The sequence below is a fragment of the Saimiri boliviensis genome, chromosome 1 (genome assembly GCF_048565385.1).
Source record: "Saimiri boliviensis isolate mSaiBol1 chromosome 1, mSaiBol1.pri, whole genome shotgun sequence".
Taxonomy (NCBI): Eukaryota; Metazoa; Chordata; class Mammalia; order Primates; family Cebidae; genus Saimiri; species Saimiri boliviensis.
In genome coordinates, this window is record NC_133449.1 from 89,510,419 (window position 1) to 89,531,145 (window position 20,727).

General features: G+C 34.7%; 1 protein-coding gene and 1 non-coding gene across 6 annotated transcripts in view; one reads left to right on the forward strand and one right to left on the reverse strand.

Moving 5' to 3' along the window:
- FOXN2 (forkhead box N2) overlaps positions 1-20,727 on the reverse strand; it is a 75,035-nt gene that overhangs the window by 31,628 nt on the left and 22,680 nt on the right. For 3 of the 5 annotated variants that reach the window (XM_074400288.1, XM_074400289.1, XM_010333614.3), the window contains exon 2: positions 3,848-4,398. In XM_074400288.1, the coding sequence (XP_074256389.1) occupies positions 3,848-4,384 (537 nt within the window). In that variant the 5' untranslated portion in view covers positions 4,385-4,398. Of the gene's footprint in view, positions 1-3,847; positions 4,399-15,547; positions 15,717-20,727 lie in introns of all 5 variants that reach the window. The other 2 variants (XM_074400284.1, XM_074400285.1) reach the window with 1 other exon arrangement.
- LOC120361906 (U4 spliceosomal RNA) lies at positions 9,766-9,902 on the forward strand. Its single transcript, XR_005577946.2, has one exon. It is a non-coding gene; the product is annotated as a U4 spliceosomal RNA (small nuclear RNA).

Below are 20,727 nucleotides of genomic sequence, written 5' to 3' on the forward strand. Positions count from 1 at the left end.
ATCAAGTAATACCAACTATCTCATTTTTCTGGTTAAGAAATAAGGAAGTTCATCATGATAATATCTAAATTCCTTTCAAATTTGACATTCAAATAACTTAGGCATTGCAAAGGGGCAGGTACTCAAGATGACCCAGATATCTAGCTGAGAATCCTAGATAGATCCTTGGAGAAGAGAGAGGAATAAAGTCCAATTTTGGACACACTGAATTTGAGATACCTCCAGATCTAAATTAGTTTCAAATTTAGGTCTGGACTTTAGGAGAAAGATCTAGAAGTCATTAGATTACAGATGACATATGAAGCCATGGGAATGAATGAGATTATTCAAGAAAACACTACATCAACAAAAAAGACAAAATAGTGAACACTAAAGTTTAATTGGCGAGTGGCAGAAGAAAAAGATGAAGCATCCACGCAGGTAAACAAATAATTAAGCACAGTATTATACAAATCAAGGAAAAGATGAATTCCCAGAGCTAATCATATCATATAATGCAGTTTTAGGTTGAGTAATAGAGAAAATTAGCCAGTGGATTTAGACATAAGGAGGACAGTGATTATCAAGTGTTCAATTACCACATCTTCACGAAAACTATCTCCATTTGCATGGTACCAGTAACTGTAACATTCCTTTGGCAAATGAATTCAGATACTGTTTAAAATAATATATTGCTCTATCATTCACACTGTCACAAGTCAAATACAGGGAATCTCCATCATGTTCTGGCTTAAAATCTGACTGGTTTGCTCTCAGAACTGAAGTCCAAACAACTTAGCATGATATTCACACTTCTATTCTGGATCACTCTGCTTCTCCACCCTGCTCTCACACATTCCTCACCCATAGAGAATATGCCTACTGCCCCTAACTCCCTGCAGAATATACTATTGCCCTTTGACATATGTTACCCTTGTAAAACCTGTTTTTTTTTTTTTCAAAGCATACTTCAAAGGCAAACATTACCATAAAATTTTCCCACATCTATTAGATTAGGGGTCCCCAAACCCCAGGCCACAGACCAGTACAGGTCCATGGCCTCGAGCAGGAGGAGAGTGGAGGCTGAGAAGCATTACCGCCTGAACTCTGTCTCCTGTCAGATCAGCCCAGGCATTAGATTCTCCGAGGAGCTTGAACCCTTACTGTGAACTGAGCAAGTGAGGGGATCTAGGTTGTACACTCCTTATGAGAATCTAATGCCCGATATGTTCTGAGGTGGAACAGTTTCATCCCAAAACCATCTCCCATGCCCCCACCCAAGGCTGCAGAAAAACTGTCTTCCATAAAACCAGTCCCTAGTGCCAAAAAGTTAGGGGACCACTGTACTAGGTAATAATTAATCATATTCTCTCTGACTGTGCATGTTGCCATTATTTTATTTCTTTCTATTTTGTATTATGATTAACTGTTTGCCTCCTTACTTATTAAAACTTAAACTCCTTCATGCCAGGAACCAGCTGGGTGACAAAGTGAGACCCTGTTTCAAAATAAAAAAAATAAAATAAAGCAGGACAGGGTCCATCCTGTGAGGTGAGATGTAACATATGGACTCTTACCTTTGGCAGAGCACAGAAATGGCAGTCATAAAAGAATGTAAGAATGAACCTCCCGAATTTTAAAACAAATTCTTAAAGACCAAATGTGAGTTAGCATGACAGCTTAGAATCCCTATCATTCCAAGAAGAAGAAGAGTCTGCATCCACTAGCTAGGTCTTTTTCTACTGGCCTCCATTTTGTGCTCCAGAGGAAGACTGCAGGCAACAGAGAGAGCTATCTTATTTTCTCTCACCCTCAAATGTGGCACAAGCAGGAAGATGAAGTTGTAGCAGTAATGCTGAGACAAAAAATCATCTGTTACTCCAGGCCTCACTTTAAACACAAAGTATTGGTAGTCCATCTTTGTAGGAGTCTGATGACTGTGGTGTACTGAAGGTAACTACTGCAACCACAAACACCCAAAACTCTTCTCAATTACTAACTAGACTGACCAATACCTGTTCACACTAACAGCCTGACAGAAGTAGAGGCATGCCTATTTCTGGGTAAAAATATTACTTACCTCAGTCCCTGCCATTTTTTTACAATGTCTGATATTCAATCCAACATTATAAAAGACATACAAAAACAAGAGATTAAAGCAGTCAACAAAACCAGACCTAGAGATGGACCAGATATTGAGTTTCAAGAACTATAATTAATAACTATAATTAATATGTTTATGGATCTAGTGGCAAATTTTAGCAGAGACAAAAACTTTTAAAAGGAAAATAAAAACATTAGAAATGAAAAATATGAAGGAGTCCTTCACTGGGGCTTATCAGCAGAATGAACACAATAAAGAAAAAGGGTGAACCTATAGAAAGATCAATAAAAATTATCCAAACTAAAAGAGAGTGGGAGAATAGCAGATGGTCTAATATATTTTTACTTGGCATCCTAAAAGTAAGAGTGAGGCAGAAGAAATACCTGAAGAGATAATGAACAAAAATTTCCTAAATTCAATGAAAGACAATCAACCACACATTTAAGAACCACTGAGAAACCGAAGTAAGATAAAAATAAAGAAAAACATAACTAGGCCCATTATAGTCAATCTGCTGAAAAGCAGTGATAAAAAGATAAAGAAAAAATACAGAAGATAGTGAGTAAAAAAAGAAACATTACATACAGAGGAACAAAGATAAGAATGACAGCAGACTCCTCACCAGAAACTATGGGAGCCAAAAGACAGACAAATCATCGTTAAAATATGTAGAAGAAAACCAATGTCAGCCTAGAATTCTAAACCCACACCCCACAAAGAAGTTAAAAACAATTATTGCCAGCCAAACTGAATAATGAGAAATTTTAAATCTTTTGTCTCCTGGCAAAAGAAATTGATCCAACAGGGCATCAGGTGTCAGGCAACTTTTTCTGTAAAGAGTAAGTTAAGTGAAATGGTGTAATATTATTCAAAGATGGACCAATGAAAAAGATGTAGACTGAAAATCGTATAGCAACCACTAAAATAAATAAATAATAAGCCAACAGTAGAGATAAAATTGAAACATTAAAAAAAAAAAAAGCAAATAAACAAGAAAAACACCTTGGCCAGGCACAGTGGCTCACACTTGGAATCCCAACACTTTGGGAGGTTGAAGTGGGTGGATTACTTGAGGTCCGGAGTTCCAAGACCAGCCTGGGTAACATGGCAAAACCCCATCTCTACTAAAAATACAAAAATTAGCTGGGCGTGGTGGTATGCACCTGTAGTCCCAGCTATTGTGGGTACTTAGGCACAAGATTCACTGAAACTCAGGAGATGGAGGTTGCAGTAAGCTGAGACTGCACCACTGCACTCCAGACTGGGCGACAGAGCAAGACTGTCTCAAAAACAAAACAAAACAAAACAAAAAAACACCAAAAAAAACAAAATCAAAACCAAAGAACACCTCAACCCAAAAAAGGCAGGAAAAGTAGGAAAGAAAAATAAATAGCAAGATGATAGATTTAAATCCAACCATATCAATTTCATTAATTTAAATGGTCAATACTTTAAGGCAGAGATTATCATATTGAATAAAGAATCAAATACTGATAGTTATAGGAACATTATAGAAACTAGAAACAAAGAATTGAAATAATTAAAAGACTAATCTAGGTACCTATATTAGATGAAACATAATTCTGCTAAATTTATATCAATATTTAAGAAATTTAAAAACATCTCAAAATGAATATAATTAAGTTCAGCTGAAGTAATCTGACTTGACTACTTTTTGTCTCCCCAGTTTCCAGATATTTTAAGGGCTTCATGTTAACTAATTCCCCGACCTCACCAAATACAGTAATGTTCATAAACACTGACCTTGCCATGGCTTCTTTCCACTTTCTGAAAACATTTATTCAGGGACAGATTATGTCGCACAGAATTCTTCCAGCCTGTTGGTGCAGTAGCAAAATATGGAAAATGGTCCAGAATCCAGCTATAAATTTCTTTGACAGGCAAACATTTATTTGGAGAGTGCTCAATAGCCATATAAATGAGAAGACTAAAAGAGTATGGGGGTTTTGAAGTTGCTGATTTTTTTTCTTGGTTCTGGTAGCAAGGTGGTCCAAAGGATGGCACATCATCTCCCTCTACGTCATACAATGGACTAACAATTGGAAGACCCTCAGTTCCAAGGCTGAAGTTTGTTAGAAGATTAGTATTTTCATGAAGCCAGTTCAAGTTTGTGAGTTCATCATCTGCTGACTCACTGTCCACTAGAGTGGCCTTTGGCCTGGCAGCATCAACAGCTTCAGGCAAACTTCCCATTTTGTAAATCTGGCTTAATCCTGCAATCTTTTCAGCTCCTGGAGTTTCGGCTCTCTTATCTGGAGTCATTCCAATTACTGGACCCATTTACTCTTATAGTTCTGCAACAAAGGAAACAATTATCAATGTAATATTTAAGATTCTTAAATTCTGGGAAAAAGAAAATACATCTTTAAATATCCCCCAAACCAGAGACATTTTACAATCAATTAGCTCACGTAATATTTAAGCATAACATTTGTATAATAAAGATAATAATGGTTATAATACAAGGAAAATATATTAGTTGAAACAGCTATAAATAAAGTGCAGCTTTATAGGACCAGGTGTATGGGTGGTATTAACACAATTAAATAATGTATTTTAAATACTTAATAAAGTACCTAGCCCATACTAACCACCTAAAAGGTAGTGGCTATTATTATTTAAAATGAACAGACTATTTCTTTGAATTATAAGACCTTTTAATATATGCATGTTAAGGATCTATGATTTTACTGTAATAGTCATACAATAGTTCAATCCTGAAAATAATAAATTTGAAATATTATTTAAGCAATATTTTAAAATAAACTCAAATCTCAAATGTTTACTATAAAAAGAAACTATTTATACTATTTTTACAGCATATCATACCAAAAAGATCACATTTTTATTTCATTATTTTTAATTGACAAATCATGATTGTATATATTTATGGGGTACAATGCATTATTATGATACATATATATACTGTGAAACAATTAGATCAGGCTAATTAATATATTCATCACCTCACATATCTATTTCTGTTTGTGGTGAGAACATTTAAAATGCACTTTTAGGAATTTTGAAATATACATTATGATTAACTGTAGTCACCATGTTATGCAATAGATCACTATAACTTACTCCGCTTGTGTAACCAAAACTTTGTACCTTTGACTAACATCTCCCACTTCCGTACACCCTCCTCTTATCCTCACCACAAGTATCTGGTTACCAACCATTCTACTCTCTCCTTCTATGAGTCTAACAAGATAACATTTCTTATTCACTAAATTTATTATTAGCTAAATTAAATTCACTATAAGTTTATTATTTCTTTTTAAAATTCCAGTACTTTCAAACTCTGCATTGTCTATCATCTCAAGTACTGACATTTCAAGGCACACATTCTCTTAGTAAGGTCTGAACTGTCCCTCCACTTTTAAGGAGAGTGGAAAATGGCTGTTACTAAACTATTCTTTTTTCATTTCTATTTTTTTGAATGATTTTTGTTTTGCATTTTAAACACCCCTCCATTCAAAAACTATCACGAGAGAACAACAGGCCAGAGAGGAAAACGATAGGCTAATGTGCTATTTAATTAACTTTCCATGGCTCATAAAAATAACTCATTTCTAAATTCAGTGAAAAACCAGCTATTATCCTATTCAATCCATTTATGCTTGTGTAACTGAAATAATTGGGAGGTAACTCCAGAGTTTTATTTTGCTTAGAACATAATCGGCAGGTTACTTCAAGAATTCTGAAAACCGGTAAATTAATTTTTATTTTTATATGTCAGTATGTAAAAGCGAAAACTGGTTAAGTTCAGATGTAGAACAGTTTATCTGGATTCTGGGAGCTACCACCAGAAGTAGTTACCCTCAGAGCACTCCCTCAGAGCACTCCATTAGCAATAGCATTAGATAATACTTTGGGGCTCAGGCACTGTGCTACACAATTTACATATACTATCTCAATTAACTGTCAATTAAACCCTATAAAGTAGGCACTATTATTAACTCAACTTTATTGATGAGGAAAATGAATCAGAGGTTAAGCATAAGTGGAACTGTTAGAATTTAAATCCAGGTAGACTGACTCCAGAAACAAAACTCTAACCACAATATGTGCTGGCAACAGTATGTAAACACCACCTCTGAGTACCAATGACTCAAATCCTATGCATTTTAAATCTTAACAGCATTCTTTCCATATCCAGTTCTTATGTCCCTGTGTACCCATAACTAGAAACATCAAGACATTGTAAAAAGGAAAAGATCAAATGATAACAGATTTAGTTTCTGTTTCAATCTCTTATGAAAACCACACATACATAAACATTCACATATATGAACACACAATATATAAAAGAATTAATATCCTGTACTATGTAAGTGACCAAATTATTCATTTTATCACCAAAGTATCTGTATTCATAGAGACTTTAAAAACATAATGAATCAGAATTGGTTGAATGAAGTCTTGCTTCCTAAACAAACAAATACTCTTTAGTGTACCCAGTGTTCAATTAAAGAAGGGAGTGATTAATTTCCAATGTTTCACTTTTGCCTTGTCGCTTAAATCTCCATTTATCTTCATTACACCTAGAAATTAAAAAGTACTAAATAGCAGTGGCTAATATTTGCTGAGATTTTACTACATTACAGATTCTGTTATAGGCTTTAAAATGTACCATCTCTACTCTGAACTACTACTTAGTTCAATGTATGTCCTTTCTTTTCAACTATGAATTCCATGAGGAGTAAGAGTCTTTTTTTTCTTTCTTTTTTTTTTCTTTTTAAGAGATAGGGTCTCACTCTGTCACACAGGCTGGAGTACAGTGGCAATATATCATGGCTCACTATAACCTCCACCTCCTGGGTTCAAGTGATCCTCCTGCCCCAGTAGCTGGGACCACAGGGGCACACCACCATGCCCGGCTAATTTTCAAATTTTTTATAGAGACAAGAGTCTTGCTATGTTGCCCAGGCTGGGCTCAAACAATTGGCCTCAGGCAATCCTCCTACCTCAGCTTCCCAAAGTGTTGGGATCACAGGCATGAGTGACCGGGCCCAGCTGGGTCTTTTACTTTCGTATTCCTAATGAATCTTACTAAACTGTTCAGTATGAGTAGACATTCAAATCATAATTATTTCAGATAGAAGTGAACTCATAATACAAATTATATGTCTATTCTGTAAAATGCTGTACCAACTGCCTTTAAGAGTTAATTTATTTCGGAAATGAATCCTTAATGGTAGGAAACATCCTAAATGGTACAATAAAAAAACTGAAATTCATTGTTAAGAATAAGGAAATGGAAATGAAGTAAGCCATTTCCATAAGGTTCTAAAGCTAATAAAAAGCAAAGCCAAAATTAAAACCAGGCTAAGGTCAATATCCAAATTTCTGGCCATTAGAGTTACCTTCAATCACTTAATGAACTTACATTTTTAGCAATACTACTTAAAACAGAAATAGTGAGTTACATTAATGCAACATACTCGAAAATCAGTCTCTTGATAACTATAGTCTAAATATTCTCACAAGTAACTAATTTGAATGGTTCCAAGTATGTTATTCCTTTGAATTATGAGTTTACAATAAAATTTCAATAAGATATAAATAAATAGTAAGGCAGCAAATATGCCAAAGAGTTTAAAAACCAAGTATTGACATTGAAAGACTGACATCATCTGAGTAAGGTCTGAACTGTCATTGTATTTTCAAGCAGGAAAAAAAGCTGTTTCTAAACTACCTTGTAGAACACCTTAGAGCACTATCCACTTAGGTAAGATCAGGCACATTCAGGGTGGTAATGCTGTCTGCAGAGTACTATCCACTTAGAACACTAAGTCCACCACACTGGATAAATAGGCAAATGATCTTTTCTCACATATTAAGTAAATACAAATAGCAAACAAATACATGTTAAAAAATTATATAAAAACCTTATTTAAAAAATATAAACTAAACAATTTTGGGTAAGGACTTATGGCCATTTTGGAAAGCTAACTGGAAATGTGTATCAAGAACTGTTAAAAATTTCACAGTCTTTGACCCAACAATTCCAAATGTGTCATTTTCGTGAAATAATCTTATGAAGGCAAAAACATATTTCCTTCTCAGCCCACAATGTATGGAGGGACACACAGATATTCGTTCAAGAATTATTAAAGATAATGGAAAACTATAAAAAACTTACATTTCCTATAACAGAGAAATGGTAAACTAAAGTACATCGATTCAATTTAATATTTAGTAGCTGTTAAAAATGACTAACTTGAAGAATGTAAAAATATTAAAAAGCTTATAAAAACTGGTGAAAAAGTAAAAAATATATACAGAAAAGAAAATGGTGGTTTACATTACTAACGGTAATTTGTTTTTTTTTGTTCTACTTTCCAGTTTTTCTTTAATGTGCTTATTATTTTTATAGTTTAAAATTAAAACAATAAGCTCAAGGGAGAAAAGGCTGTGCTACATTATTTTTAGTTGTTGTATTTCCACTTCAGACACAAAAATCAAATCCTAAAAAGGTCATGGACTTATCAGAGAGCTTAAGTCAAAAACAGAAGCCACCTCTGTATTCTTAGTACAGCCTGTTCTATTACAAACCTTTTCCATAACATGAATTAGCCCATTGGTAAGTAAGGGAATAATTTTAGTATAACGTAAGTCATATTGGTTTATACATGATTTTTCTTAGTCTTTCTTTTTGTACTACCAAATAACAACAGCTGAACCTAAAATAGGCTAACAGTGGAAAGCAGCAAGCTGCTGAAAAGACAGTATGGTACACAATTCTCATTCAACCCATGTTCCTCCTCCTGGCACAGCTTGGCCACATGCTCTTTCTTGGAAGTACTTAATGAGCTCTTCTTTCCAAATCTTTACACATTTTACCCTGGCCTCCATAATCCTGTAGCTTCAAGCCTTCCTTGCACACTGTTTTTCTTTTTTGTAAAAGTCCTAAAATGACCATATACTTTATTTGTGACAAATTTAATATATGTGTTAACATATTCTAGTATTCTCATTAAGATTTATTTTTGTTAGCATTCTGGTTACAAAGCTGCACATTTTCAGTGAGTTGGCCCATCAGCTGTGCACAATTTTAGTGTTTTCAGGAATATATAAATATGCAATATTACTACAAAAAGATCTGTATATTTCACAACAAAATCAAGAAAACTTTCAATTTTATTTATTTTAAAAATTCTAGTCTAATGAGAAATTGTATCTTAAAATGAACTGAAACCATTCACTAGCAGAGTATTAATAACTATTCACTAGTGGAGCATTAATAATATGCATGGTCAGTTTGCTTCATAAAGCAAAATGTATTAATAAGTAAAAGGAAACTTGGGCTTGTGACATAATATTTCCCTTTGTTACTCCTTTAAGAACAATATTTCAACAAGCCACATAAAATTGTGATATATAACAAATATCACTCAAAAAAAAGCCAAAAGAATTTGATGTGGGATTTAAGAAATATACTCTAATTTTTAGGCATATAACTAGCTTAATCCAAGTAATTAATATAACCACTAATAAAGGAATTTCTAAAGCCAAGGCATTGCTATTCAAAAAAGTAGATAAATGTACTATCTACCTTAGCAAAGTACACATTTATGTTAAGGCTCCCAATCTTCTACATTCTAAAAAAGGAAAAAAATTTCTTCACAAGGAGAATTTTAAAAGCAGAGAGTTCAAGCTTTGCACAGTGGCAATATCATAGCCAATGAGGTTTATCTGAGCAGAATTACTCCTAATTGGAAACTTTTCCCAATACCCCACTGTGATGATTTGCAATATAGTCAGCAGTGGCAATGTTTTTTTTTTTTTGAGACAGAGTTTCACTTTTGTTGCCTAGGCTGGAGTGCAATGGTGCAATCTCAGCTCACCGCAACCTCCACCTCCCAGGTTCAAGCAATTCTCCTGCCTCAGCCTTCTGAGTAGCTGGGATTACAGGCATGCACCACTATGCCTAATTTTGTATTTTTAGTAAAGATGGGGTTTTTCCATGTTGGTCAGGCTGGTCTCGAACTCCCGGCCCCAGGTGATCCGCCTGCCTCAGCTCCCCAAAGTGCTGGGGTTAGAGGCGTGAGCCACCACTCCCAACCCAGCACTGGCAATTTTTGACTGTCTCTATAGAGACATACATAAATAAAATAAAAATAGAAGTCGGGAGTTCAAACAAACCCAGTACAATCACTCTGGAACCTATGAAGAGCATGATTGTATGCCTGCCATGGTGGCATCTTGAGAAGGTGGCTTGGGATTTAAATGTACCATTCTTTTTTTCACAGTTGTACATACAGCTCATGCATCTCCTAAGGTATCTAACAGAGATCTGCATATCTGCATAATTAACTTTAATGTCATAGTGATATTCTACTCTAGGATAAGAAAAATAAAATTACATATTGTAATTCTCTGATCATTTCCCAGAAGGTCAAAGGAGAGCATTTTTGCTTAGGTTGGTATTAACACTGGTAAGAGAGAAATGCTTTACAGAGACTAAGACAAGGGAAAGCCACAGAATTTTCAGCATTACCTAACATAACATGCTGCATTACACAGAATTAGATGTGTCACAGTAATAGCCTTTTTTTGTTTTGCCAAAAATAACTAAGAAACATACTAAACACAAAATGTTTTACCAAACAGAATTTTTACTTATTTTTCTACACTTTTAACTGATTAAAGACTAGATTAACAAAAGGTTTTTCTTTATACTTTTCCCAGAATCCTTAAACATTATTTAGCCTTCCATATTTAATCATCATTTAAAATTAAATTATATAGAAGACATTCTGGGACTTGTTCCCCACCTCCCCCATCAAATTCATTAACGTTATTGTAGCACTAATTCATTTTTATAGAGACTAGTATTTCATTTTGTGAATATTCAATAATTTCTGAAACTCTTAAGGAACATTTAATTGCTTATGTTTGGGGCTACTACAAGCAGTACTGTTAATAGAGGTCTTTGTTCATATCACCTGGAATGCAAGTGCCAAGAATTTCTCTTGGGTATACATCTAAAATTTGAACGTATGTCAAGAAGTAGAATTATTTGGTCACAGAATATTCTTCTCTGCAACTTTCAGTGATGACAAACTGCTTACCAAAAAATGCTAAATCAGTTATCACTAACCAGGAATGTATAAACCAAATGCTCCATGTATTTGTCAAAATTATTTTTTGTTAATCTGATGACTGTTGTATTATCTGTTCTCATGCTATTATAGGGACATATCCGAGACAGGGTAATTTATAAAGGAAAGACGTTTAATTGGCTCACAGTTCTGCATGGCTGGGGAGGCCTCAGGAAACTTACAATCATGGCGGAAGGGGAAGCAAATGTTCTTTACAAGGCAGCAGGAGAGATAAGTGCCGAGCGAAGTGGGGAAAAGCCCCCTATAAAACCACCAGATCTTCATAAGAACTCACTCTCACAAGAACAGCTTGAAGAGACCACTCCTGTGATCTGATCACCTCCCACAAGGAACCTCCTCAACACATGGGGATTACAATTTGGATTACAGTTAAAGATGAGATTTGGGTGATGACTCAGAGCAAGACCATATCAACTATGAAACTTTATCTCCTTGTTATTTCAATCTGCATTTCCCAGATTAGTAACAGGTTGGAACTCCTTTCCTTTTCATTCATTCAAATATATCTGTATACCAACATAGAATATGAATATATATATACACACACACACACACACACACACACACACACACACACACACATACCATTTGGATTTCTTCCATATGTCTATTGAAGCGTTGTGCCCATTTTTCTATGGGTTTTCTTAATGATTTGTAATGTTTGGATACTAATACTTATATGTGATGCGAATATCTTTCTCCAGTAAATGATGCGTCTTTTCAGTCTATTAGTTACCTTTTAATAAGAAAGTTCTTAACAATCATATGGTGGAATTTATTAACCATTTTCTTTATGGTCTAGAGTTTTATAATTTTTGCCTTTTACATTTAAATCTTCAACTTACCAAAAATGTATTTTTTAATCCAATTTCATCTTTCACATATGAACATAAAATTGTTCCACTACCATTCATTAAAAATTTCATCCTTCCTGTTGGGAGAACCAATCCATCATCAGTCCTTAGAGTCCCTGCACACTGTCACCTGTCAAGAATCTAAAGCTTTTTATCTGGGCCATTTCTCAGATTTTTGTTTGTTGCAAGCAAACCTGAGGTATGATTTAACATCCTCTATTAAAGAACAGGCCAACTTTCAACATTTCTTCTCTCATCCATGAGATACTGAGAAAAATATTTTTAATTTCCATGTAATTAAAAAAGGGTTTTGGTTTTTTTTTGTGTGTGTTATCTATTTCTAATTTAACTGAGTTGGTACTATAATAGAGTATAGGATATCAATTCTCTAAAATTTGCTGAAACTCATTTCATAGCCCAGTACATGATTAATTTCCATAATGATTCATTTGATGTTTCTATGGTGTGTGGATGAAATATATATTCACTGGATCAAGCTTATTAATTGCACTGTTAAAATTTTTGATATACTAATCTTTTTGGGGGGTCTGCTTTCTATATTAAATACTAAGGCAGAAATAATCTCCTGCTATGCTGGTAAAATTTTTCAATTTTTTCCTTGTACATCTGTTAGTTTTTTTGCTTTATTTTGTGGCTATGGTCATTAATTGCATGTAAATTTAAAACATATATATTCCTGCCAAATGGCCATTTACCATTATGTATCAATTCTTTTTGTCTTTAAGTCTATTTGAAATAATATACTAGCTTTCTTTCCATTAATATTTGCCAGGCAGCAACCTAAGTGTCCATCAACGAAATGAATGGATAAAGAAAATGTGGCATATTCACAATAGAGTACTATTTAGCCATAAAAAAGAATGAGATCAGGCAAGACACGGAGGTTCACACCTGTAATCCCACCACTTTGAGAGGCTGAGGCAGGCAGATCACTTCAGATCAGGAGTTCAAGACCAGCTTGACCAACATGGTGAAACCCCATCTGCACTAAAAATACATAAATTAGTGGGGCATGGTGGCTCGCATCTGTGGTCCCAGCTACTTGGGAGGCTGACACAGGAGAATTGCTTGAACTGAGAGGTGGAGGTTATAGTGAGCTAAGATCATACCACTGCACTCCAGCCTAGGAAACAGAGGGAGATGACTCCATCTCAGAAAAAAAAAAAAAAAAGAAAGAGATCCAATCATTTACAACAACATGGATAGAACTGAAGATCATTATGTTAAGTTAAATAAGCCAGGCACAGAAAGACAAACATTGCATGTTCTCACTTATTTGTAGGATCTAAAAATCAAATGAATTGAACTCATGATCATAAAGAGTAGAAGGATAGTTACCAGAGGCTGGGAAAGGTGGTGGGGGATTAGTTGGAGGGAGGTGAGGGTGGTTAATGAGTATTAAAAAAAAAAAAAAAAAAGAATGAGTAGGACCTACTATTTGATAGCACAATAATAACTTAATTTCATATTTTTAAATAACTTAAATAATGTAATTAGATTATCTGTAATTCAGAGGATAAATGCTTGAAGGATGGACATCCCATCTTCCATGATGTGCTTATTTCACAATGCATAACTGTATCAAAACATCTCATGTACCCCATAAATATATATATCTACTATGTACACACAAAAAATTTAAAAAATTTTTAAAAAGTTGCCAGGTGTGTGTTTTTCCATCATTTCACTTTCAACATTTTCCTCTGTTTCCTTGTAATCTCTCTCCTAAACCCCATATAAATGAATATTGTTTTTAAAGGCATGCATATATTAGGATTTACTTCTACCATCCTTTTTGGTAGCCCACTCTTTCCATGTTAACTTTGCTCTTTCTTTTCTTGCCTCCTTTCGGACTACGATTCTTTTTTCTCATTCCATTTTTAAAGATCATCTTCTAGTGTGAAGGTTATATAAATATTTCTATCACTGAAATGTTACCTTAAACATTTTGATATATACTTCTAAAAATCCAGGTATCTTTAGTCTGCTTCTAAACAATGTATTTGAGATGCAGTCTTGCTCTGTCACCCAGGCTGAAGTGCAGTGGCACAATCTCAGCTCACTGCAACCACCACTTTCCGGCTACAACCGATTCTACTGCCTCAGCCTCTGAAGTAGCTGGGACTACAGGTGTGGGTCACCACATCCAGCTATTTTTTTTTTTTTTTTTAATATTTTTGGTAGAGATGGGGTTTCACTATGTTGGCCAGGTTGGTCTCGAACTCCTGACCTCAAGTGATCTGCCCACCTCGGCCTCCCAAAGTGTTGGGATTACAGGTGTGAGCCACCATAACCGGTAACAATAAAAAGATCTGTAAATGATAGCTCCAATCATCACCTCCTGGTTTATAATATAGCTTTTCCTTAACTTCCTAAGATGCTAATATTGTTTATGAAGTCTATTTTTATTTACCCATATAATTGTCACTCTTCGATCATTTCTTCTTGAATCACAGATTTTCTACTTATGACCATTTACTTCTGCTTAAAAAATAGTCAGTGAACTTTTAGATTTTATTGGTATGGACACGTCTTTATTTTGCCCATGATCTGGAAAGATATTTTTGCCACAGAATTCTACATTGTTATTTTGTTTTGCATATCATCTTACAGTCTTCTGTTTCCATTACTCTTACTGAAACCTGATATTCCTTTGGAGGTAATCTGTCTTTTCTCTTAAAAAATATTCCCTTTATTAATCTCTTTTATGTTTTCCATTTTCTTGTCTATCTTGTGTTCTAAATTTCTTCAGATTTACCTTTCATTATGCTATTTTTTCAACAGTCTATTTGCTTTTATACCTAACCATTGAATTTTAATTTCAATTACTATTTTTATTTCTAGAACTTCTGGTTCTTTTTCAGAATATTTGCTTTATTCTTTATTAAGCCTCTTACTGGACATATTAAATGTATTTGTTTTCTATTTTACATCTAATAATTCCAAAATGTGAAATATTTGCAGATCTGATTCAACTGATTCTCGTACATTGTGCCTTTTTCCTTGGATGGTCTGTAATTTTTATTATAAACCACTTATTTTCATTAGAACTTTACCAATGGTAATTCTTTGATAATGATGATTATGTTAGGTTTTATCAGGCCCTTGGGAGTAGTAACAGCCCAGGATCATTTTAAATTCTTAGCTTATGGTTTAGTGTGAATTCATGCTGCAAACTAGTGTGAGGGCTGGTTTGTAGCAGCACATTTTCAGTGACATTTTTTTGATTTGCAGCAATATCCTAGAAAAAAATTTATCTGTAGAAACTCTGGGGACATAAAGGGAAAGAATTTCTGTATCATCCTTATTACTTACAAGGTACAGTACAATGGGGCTGCAAATTAGTGATGAAGACTATTTCCTACTAAATGCTCCACCTTGTCTGGCTTTGCTTCCTGATCCCTTAGCCCCACAAAGCTATAAACAGAGAAGCTCACCTGATTTGGCAAATATCCTGAAGGCAATAGACAGATTCAGAACTCAGCCTTGTCTAAGTACCCTCCACTTTGTGCCCAGAGCACTGATGCATTTAAGATTTTATTTTATCCAGCATTTTAGGTTGTTTTCAGCAGAAAGTTAAAGGTACTTGGTACTTGGTTCACCATGCTGCTGGAAACAGATGTTTACATTAGTTTCTCATGACAACGTCACTAGAGTACATGATCTTTTATTTTAGCACATCATTTCTTATGTTTTTCTTTCTACCTCAGCACACTTGAGAAGTCTGATAAACTTCTAACCAGTAAGAGTTGCTCATTATGACAATGAATCTCAACTGGAAGTAGGTAGAGGACACACTCCTGGAGGTAAAATGTTAATGGATACATTCTACAGGCCACAAGTGTTGCAAATTTTCATTTCGTACTTTTATTTCAATTACAATAAAAAATGTATTTTACCATTTTCAAAGAGAAAAGTGAGAGACATTTTAAAAGAAAACTGCTTTAGAACTAAAATTGGCAATTCTCAAAATGAGACTTTTTTTTTTCCTTAAAAGAGATCCATATTATTTGAGAGAACCGCTGCTCCATAATTAAAGGTCTCACACTGCTGTATTTAAAAATATATTTAAGTTACCAGATAAACCTTAGCTCTGTATCTTAGTCCTCAATAGTACTGTATGTAGTCAATGTACCTGATTATACAGGTCTGCAATCCCTTATCTAAAAACCTTAGGGCCAAATATATTTCAAAATTCAGAATATTTTGGATTTCAGAAAGGTAATACAACATATATACGTATCACATCCTAGTGGAGTCTGAGGCAACACCCCAAATAAATGTTAATATTTCTGTAACAAAATGTATATTCACACTAAGAAGGGGTAAATAAAGACCACCAATATCCTTCTCAGTTCAGATCATGTTTTGCCACTATAAGGGTTAAGAAAACTTTTGGCTTCCAGAGCATTTTGGGTTTCTAAATCATGGAAATGGAATTATAGATTTATTATCTGTGACAGCATAGAAATCCAGATAAATTTCATCAGAACTTCATATAACATCACAGATCTGAGTAAAATCTTAATACAGGTAAAGAGCTCACCTTAAGGCACATAAATTTCATGCGTAAACTTTGTGGTTTTTCCCTCCAAATACTTATAAGTCCCTTTTTTGTCTATCTGTGGTTTAATAATTGAAGATACAGAATAAGTAACCTTCTGATAAGGAAATGTATTATGAATTACTATAATGTCAGAAGTACCTAAATATATGCAGAAATTTTAAATATAAAAATTTAAATCTATAGAAAATGTATATAGGAATTTTAAATGCTAAAGCTAAATTATTAGCTACATTGGACTATGATTATAGTATCTCTACATCTAGTAATGTAGATAAAAGGTAGAGAAAGAGATGTGTAAGAGATATACTATTCAGAGGAACCTCTGCTGGTTTTTTTCTAAGAGGCTCCAAATCAGAAACTTCTTGCTTCTATTATATGCATGGCTCTGTTGTCATAGTTGTTAGATTCTATGGCAAATATTATAATTATAAAATGAAAGCCTTCTTGAGAAAGGAATTAACATAGATAATACTAGGAGATATTGAGCAGAAACCTGAGGAGACAATATATTTGAAATTGAAATTGTGAAGGATAAAGAACTTCATTAATTAAAAAATAAAACCTAAATTTTAGATTTTACACAAAAGTAAAAATAAAATCTAAATCATTTATCTTGACAATAATCATATCTGGAGAGAGTGAAGCAAAGGGTTATCAGCATGAGCTGTAAAGAAATATTGCTTGGGTTCAAATCCCAGCTCTCCATTTCATTAACCTATGAGACCTAGAGTTTAGAATTATAATACTACCTACTTTCATAAGATTCTTATTACGAATTAAACAACAAAAATAAAGCACTTAGAACAGAGGTACAGAGTAAGTGTGCAATGAATACTAGCTGCAAAGACGGTAATAATGGTTATTACTACTATAAATTTTAAAAATTATTATTAGCTTTCTTCCTAAAGTAGTAAATATGTAAATATTATAACCTTCAAATATAAAAATTAGAGTATGAAATCAGTAACAATGCTTTATATTTTGAAGTTTTGAAATTAAAAATGTATTTGTCTAATATTAAGGACAGATCTCCCTCATGACCAATGACACCCACTGATGAGGCAGCCAAATGAGATTAGGGCTTCTTGGAAGAGTGCCGCAATATGCGTTTCATCATTTTCATTATGACATGGCTTTCACTTCCTTATTACATTTCTTTCCATGCACTTGGTTTGCAGACATTTTGCCAATCATGCAACATGATAGAACCCTTCTTCATATCCTTGCAGTTTAAAAATCCAAAGAACTTAAAACATAAAAACTTTTAATATTTTGTTATTAATGACCAAAAAAGGTCTAAATTACTTTATTAACAGCTTTGTCTGATGCCAACATTCTCACAAACACACTAAATAATTTATGAATAAAAATAACTATACTACCTTTGAAATAATCATGAGTTTTCACTATTAATGCCATTCTCAGTAACAAAAAGAAAAGACACAGCAACAAATATAATGGCATTATCAAAACAGGACAGGAATATAAATATCTCCTAGCTACATTTATTTGTAGCCAACTAATTTAGAATGTACTGTTTCAGAATTCTTATTAAGTTAAAATATTCAAAATAATTTTCTATCCATTTTTGAGTTATTAATTTTGACAAATGACATAGATTTAAGAAAAAATATATATAACATTTTGTTAATTTCAGCTTAGCATCTATAGTACATTGAAATATAGGTATATGACTATAAAATTTATTTAATGACCAAAAAAAAAAAAAATCCAGCTCAGTCTATCAGTCCAGAAATTCTCATGAACATAAAGGTTTTCGTTTTTTTTTCCCTCATTCTGTTTCCCAGGCCAGAGTGCAATGGCATGATCATAGCTCATTGCAACCTTGAGCTCTTGGGTTCAAGCAATCCTCCCACCTCAGCTCCCCGAGTAGCTGGGACAACAGGTGTGTTTCACTATGCTCAGCTAATTTTCTTATTTCTGTAGAGGCAGGGTCTCCCTATATTGCTTAGGTTGGTCTCAAACTCCTGGGCTCAAGTGATCCTCCTGCCTCAGCCTCCCTAATTGTAAGGATTACAGGTATGAACTACGGTGTCTGGCCAACATATTAAATGTCTTTTCGTGTATACATTAGTAACATATATAGGTCCACAACAAATAAGGAATAGCTGCAATTAATTTGGTTCAATTAATTATGTGTTCGACACCTTTAAAAAGTGCTTTTAAAGTTTTATTATTGAATCTCATGCTACATTTTCAACTTTAAGTTTCTATCTTACCTATACCATAGTTCTTAGAGTTCCTATGTTGTTTCTAAATCTATGTTGTTTCTAAATAATTGCTTAATTTTTAAAAGTTTATAGCTGGTTGTAGTGGCTCATGGCTGTAATCTTTGCACTCTGGGAGGCTGAGGTGGGTGGATCACCTGAGGTAAGGTGTTCGAGACCAGCCTGGCCAATAAGGCAAAACCCTATCTCTATTAAAAATACAAAAATTAGCCAGGCGTGGTGGTGGGCACCTGTAATCCCAACTACTCAGGAGGCTGAGGCAGGAGAATCACTTGAACCCAAGAGGTGGAGGTTTCAGCGAGCTGAAATCGTGCCACTGTACTCCAACCTAGGCAACAGAGCAAGATTCCGTCTAAAAAAAAAAAAATTACATTTCTGTTGGGCATGGTGGCTCTAACCTGCAATTCCAGGAGTATGAAACCAGCCTGACTAACATGTTGAAACCTATCTCTACTAAAAATATAAAATATTAGCCAGGCATGGTGGTACATGCCTGTAATCCCAGCTACTCCGGAGGCTGAGGCAGGAAAATCGCTTGCATCCTGGAGGCGGAGGTTGCAGTGAACCAAAATTGTGCCATTGCACTCCAGCCCAGGCAGCAAGGAAAAAACTATCTCAAAAAAAAAAAAAAAAAAAAAATTGCACTGAGAAAAAACTCAGATCAAAACAAAATACAATAATCAATTCTTGAGAGCCCAAAGCAAACTCAGGCAAATTAATTTACTCCTTGTACCCTTGAGCCAGTCACTGAATATCTTTCCTTATTACCTTTTTGAGTAATGAAGAACACCAATTGTGCTGTTTCTAATAAGCTTTACTATACCAGAGTGAAAAAGAACCATGCCATCTGTTATATCTACTAGAACTGGAAAGAAGTTGAAACCAACACTTGAATAACTGCACCAAGAGGCCCTGACAAAGACTGTAGCCAGTCTCATGCTTTAAGCAAGAAATAATTGACCTCAAACTATATGGCAGCATCTAGCCTATAGATACAATTGTTTAGCATCATTTTGACCCTATACTTCAGCTTCCTACTTAAAATCCGTCTCATTAAATACTTAAATAGGTCAATGCTGAAGCATTTAAGAATAGGATTTTTTGGTTACATCTCATTTAAAAGTTTACAATCTCTAATTCTTTTTAGGTGGGATATTTGGAAACTTTATTTTATTGACTTGCTACCCTTACCACCCACTAAGAACTACATGTCATCAGCAAATCAAGCAATTTCACAAATGTCAAAAGAGCAACCAGAAAGTAGGCATAATCTCAGATTTGTGGCTTTCTTTTTCTTTTTTTTTTTTTTGAGACGGAGTTTCGCTCTTGTTACCCAGGCTGGAGTGCAATGGCGCGATCTCGGCTCACCGCAACCTCCGCCTCCTGGGTTCAGGCAATTCTCCTGCCTCAGCTTCCTGAGTAGCTGGGATTACAGGCACGCGCCACCACGCCCAGCTAGTTTTTTGTATTTTTTTTTTTTTTTTTTTTTTTTGAGACAGAGTTTCGCTCTTGTTACCCAGGCTGGAGTGCAATGGCGCGATCTCGGCTCACCGCAACCTCCGCCTCCTGGGTTCAGGCAATTCTCCTGCCTCAGCCTCCTGAGTAGCTGGGATTACAGGCACGCACCACTATGCCCAGCTAATTTTTTGTATTTTTAGTAGAGACGGGGTTTCACCATGTTGACCAGGATGGTCTCGATCTCTTGACCTCGTGATCCAACCGCCTCGGCCTCCCAAAGTGCTGGGATTACAGGCTTGAGCCACCGCGCCCGGCTAGTTTTTTGTATTTTTAGTAGAGACGG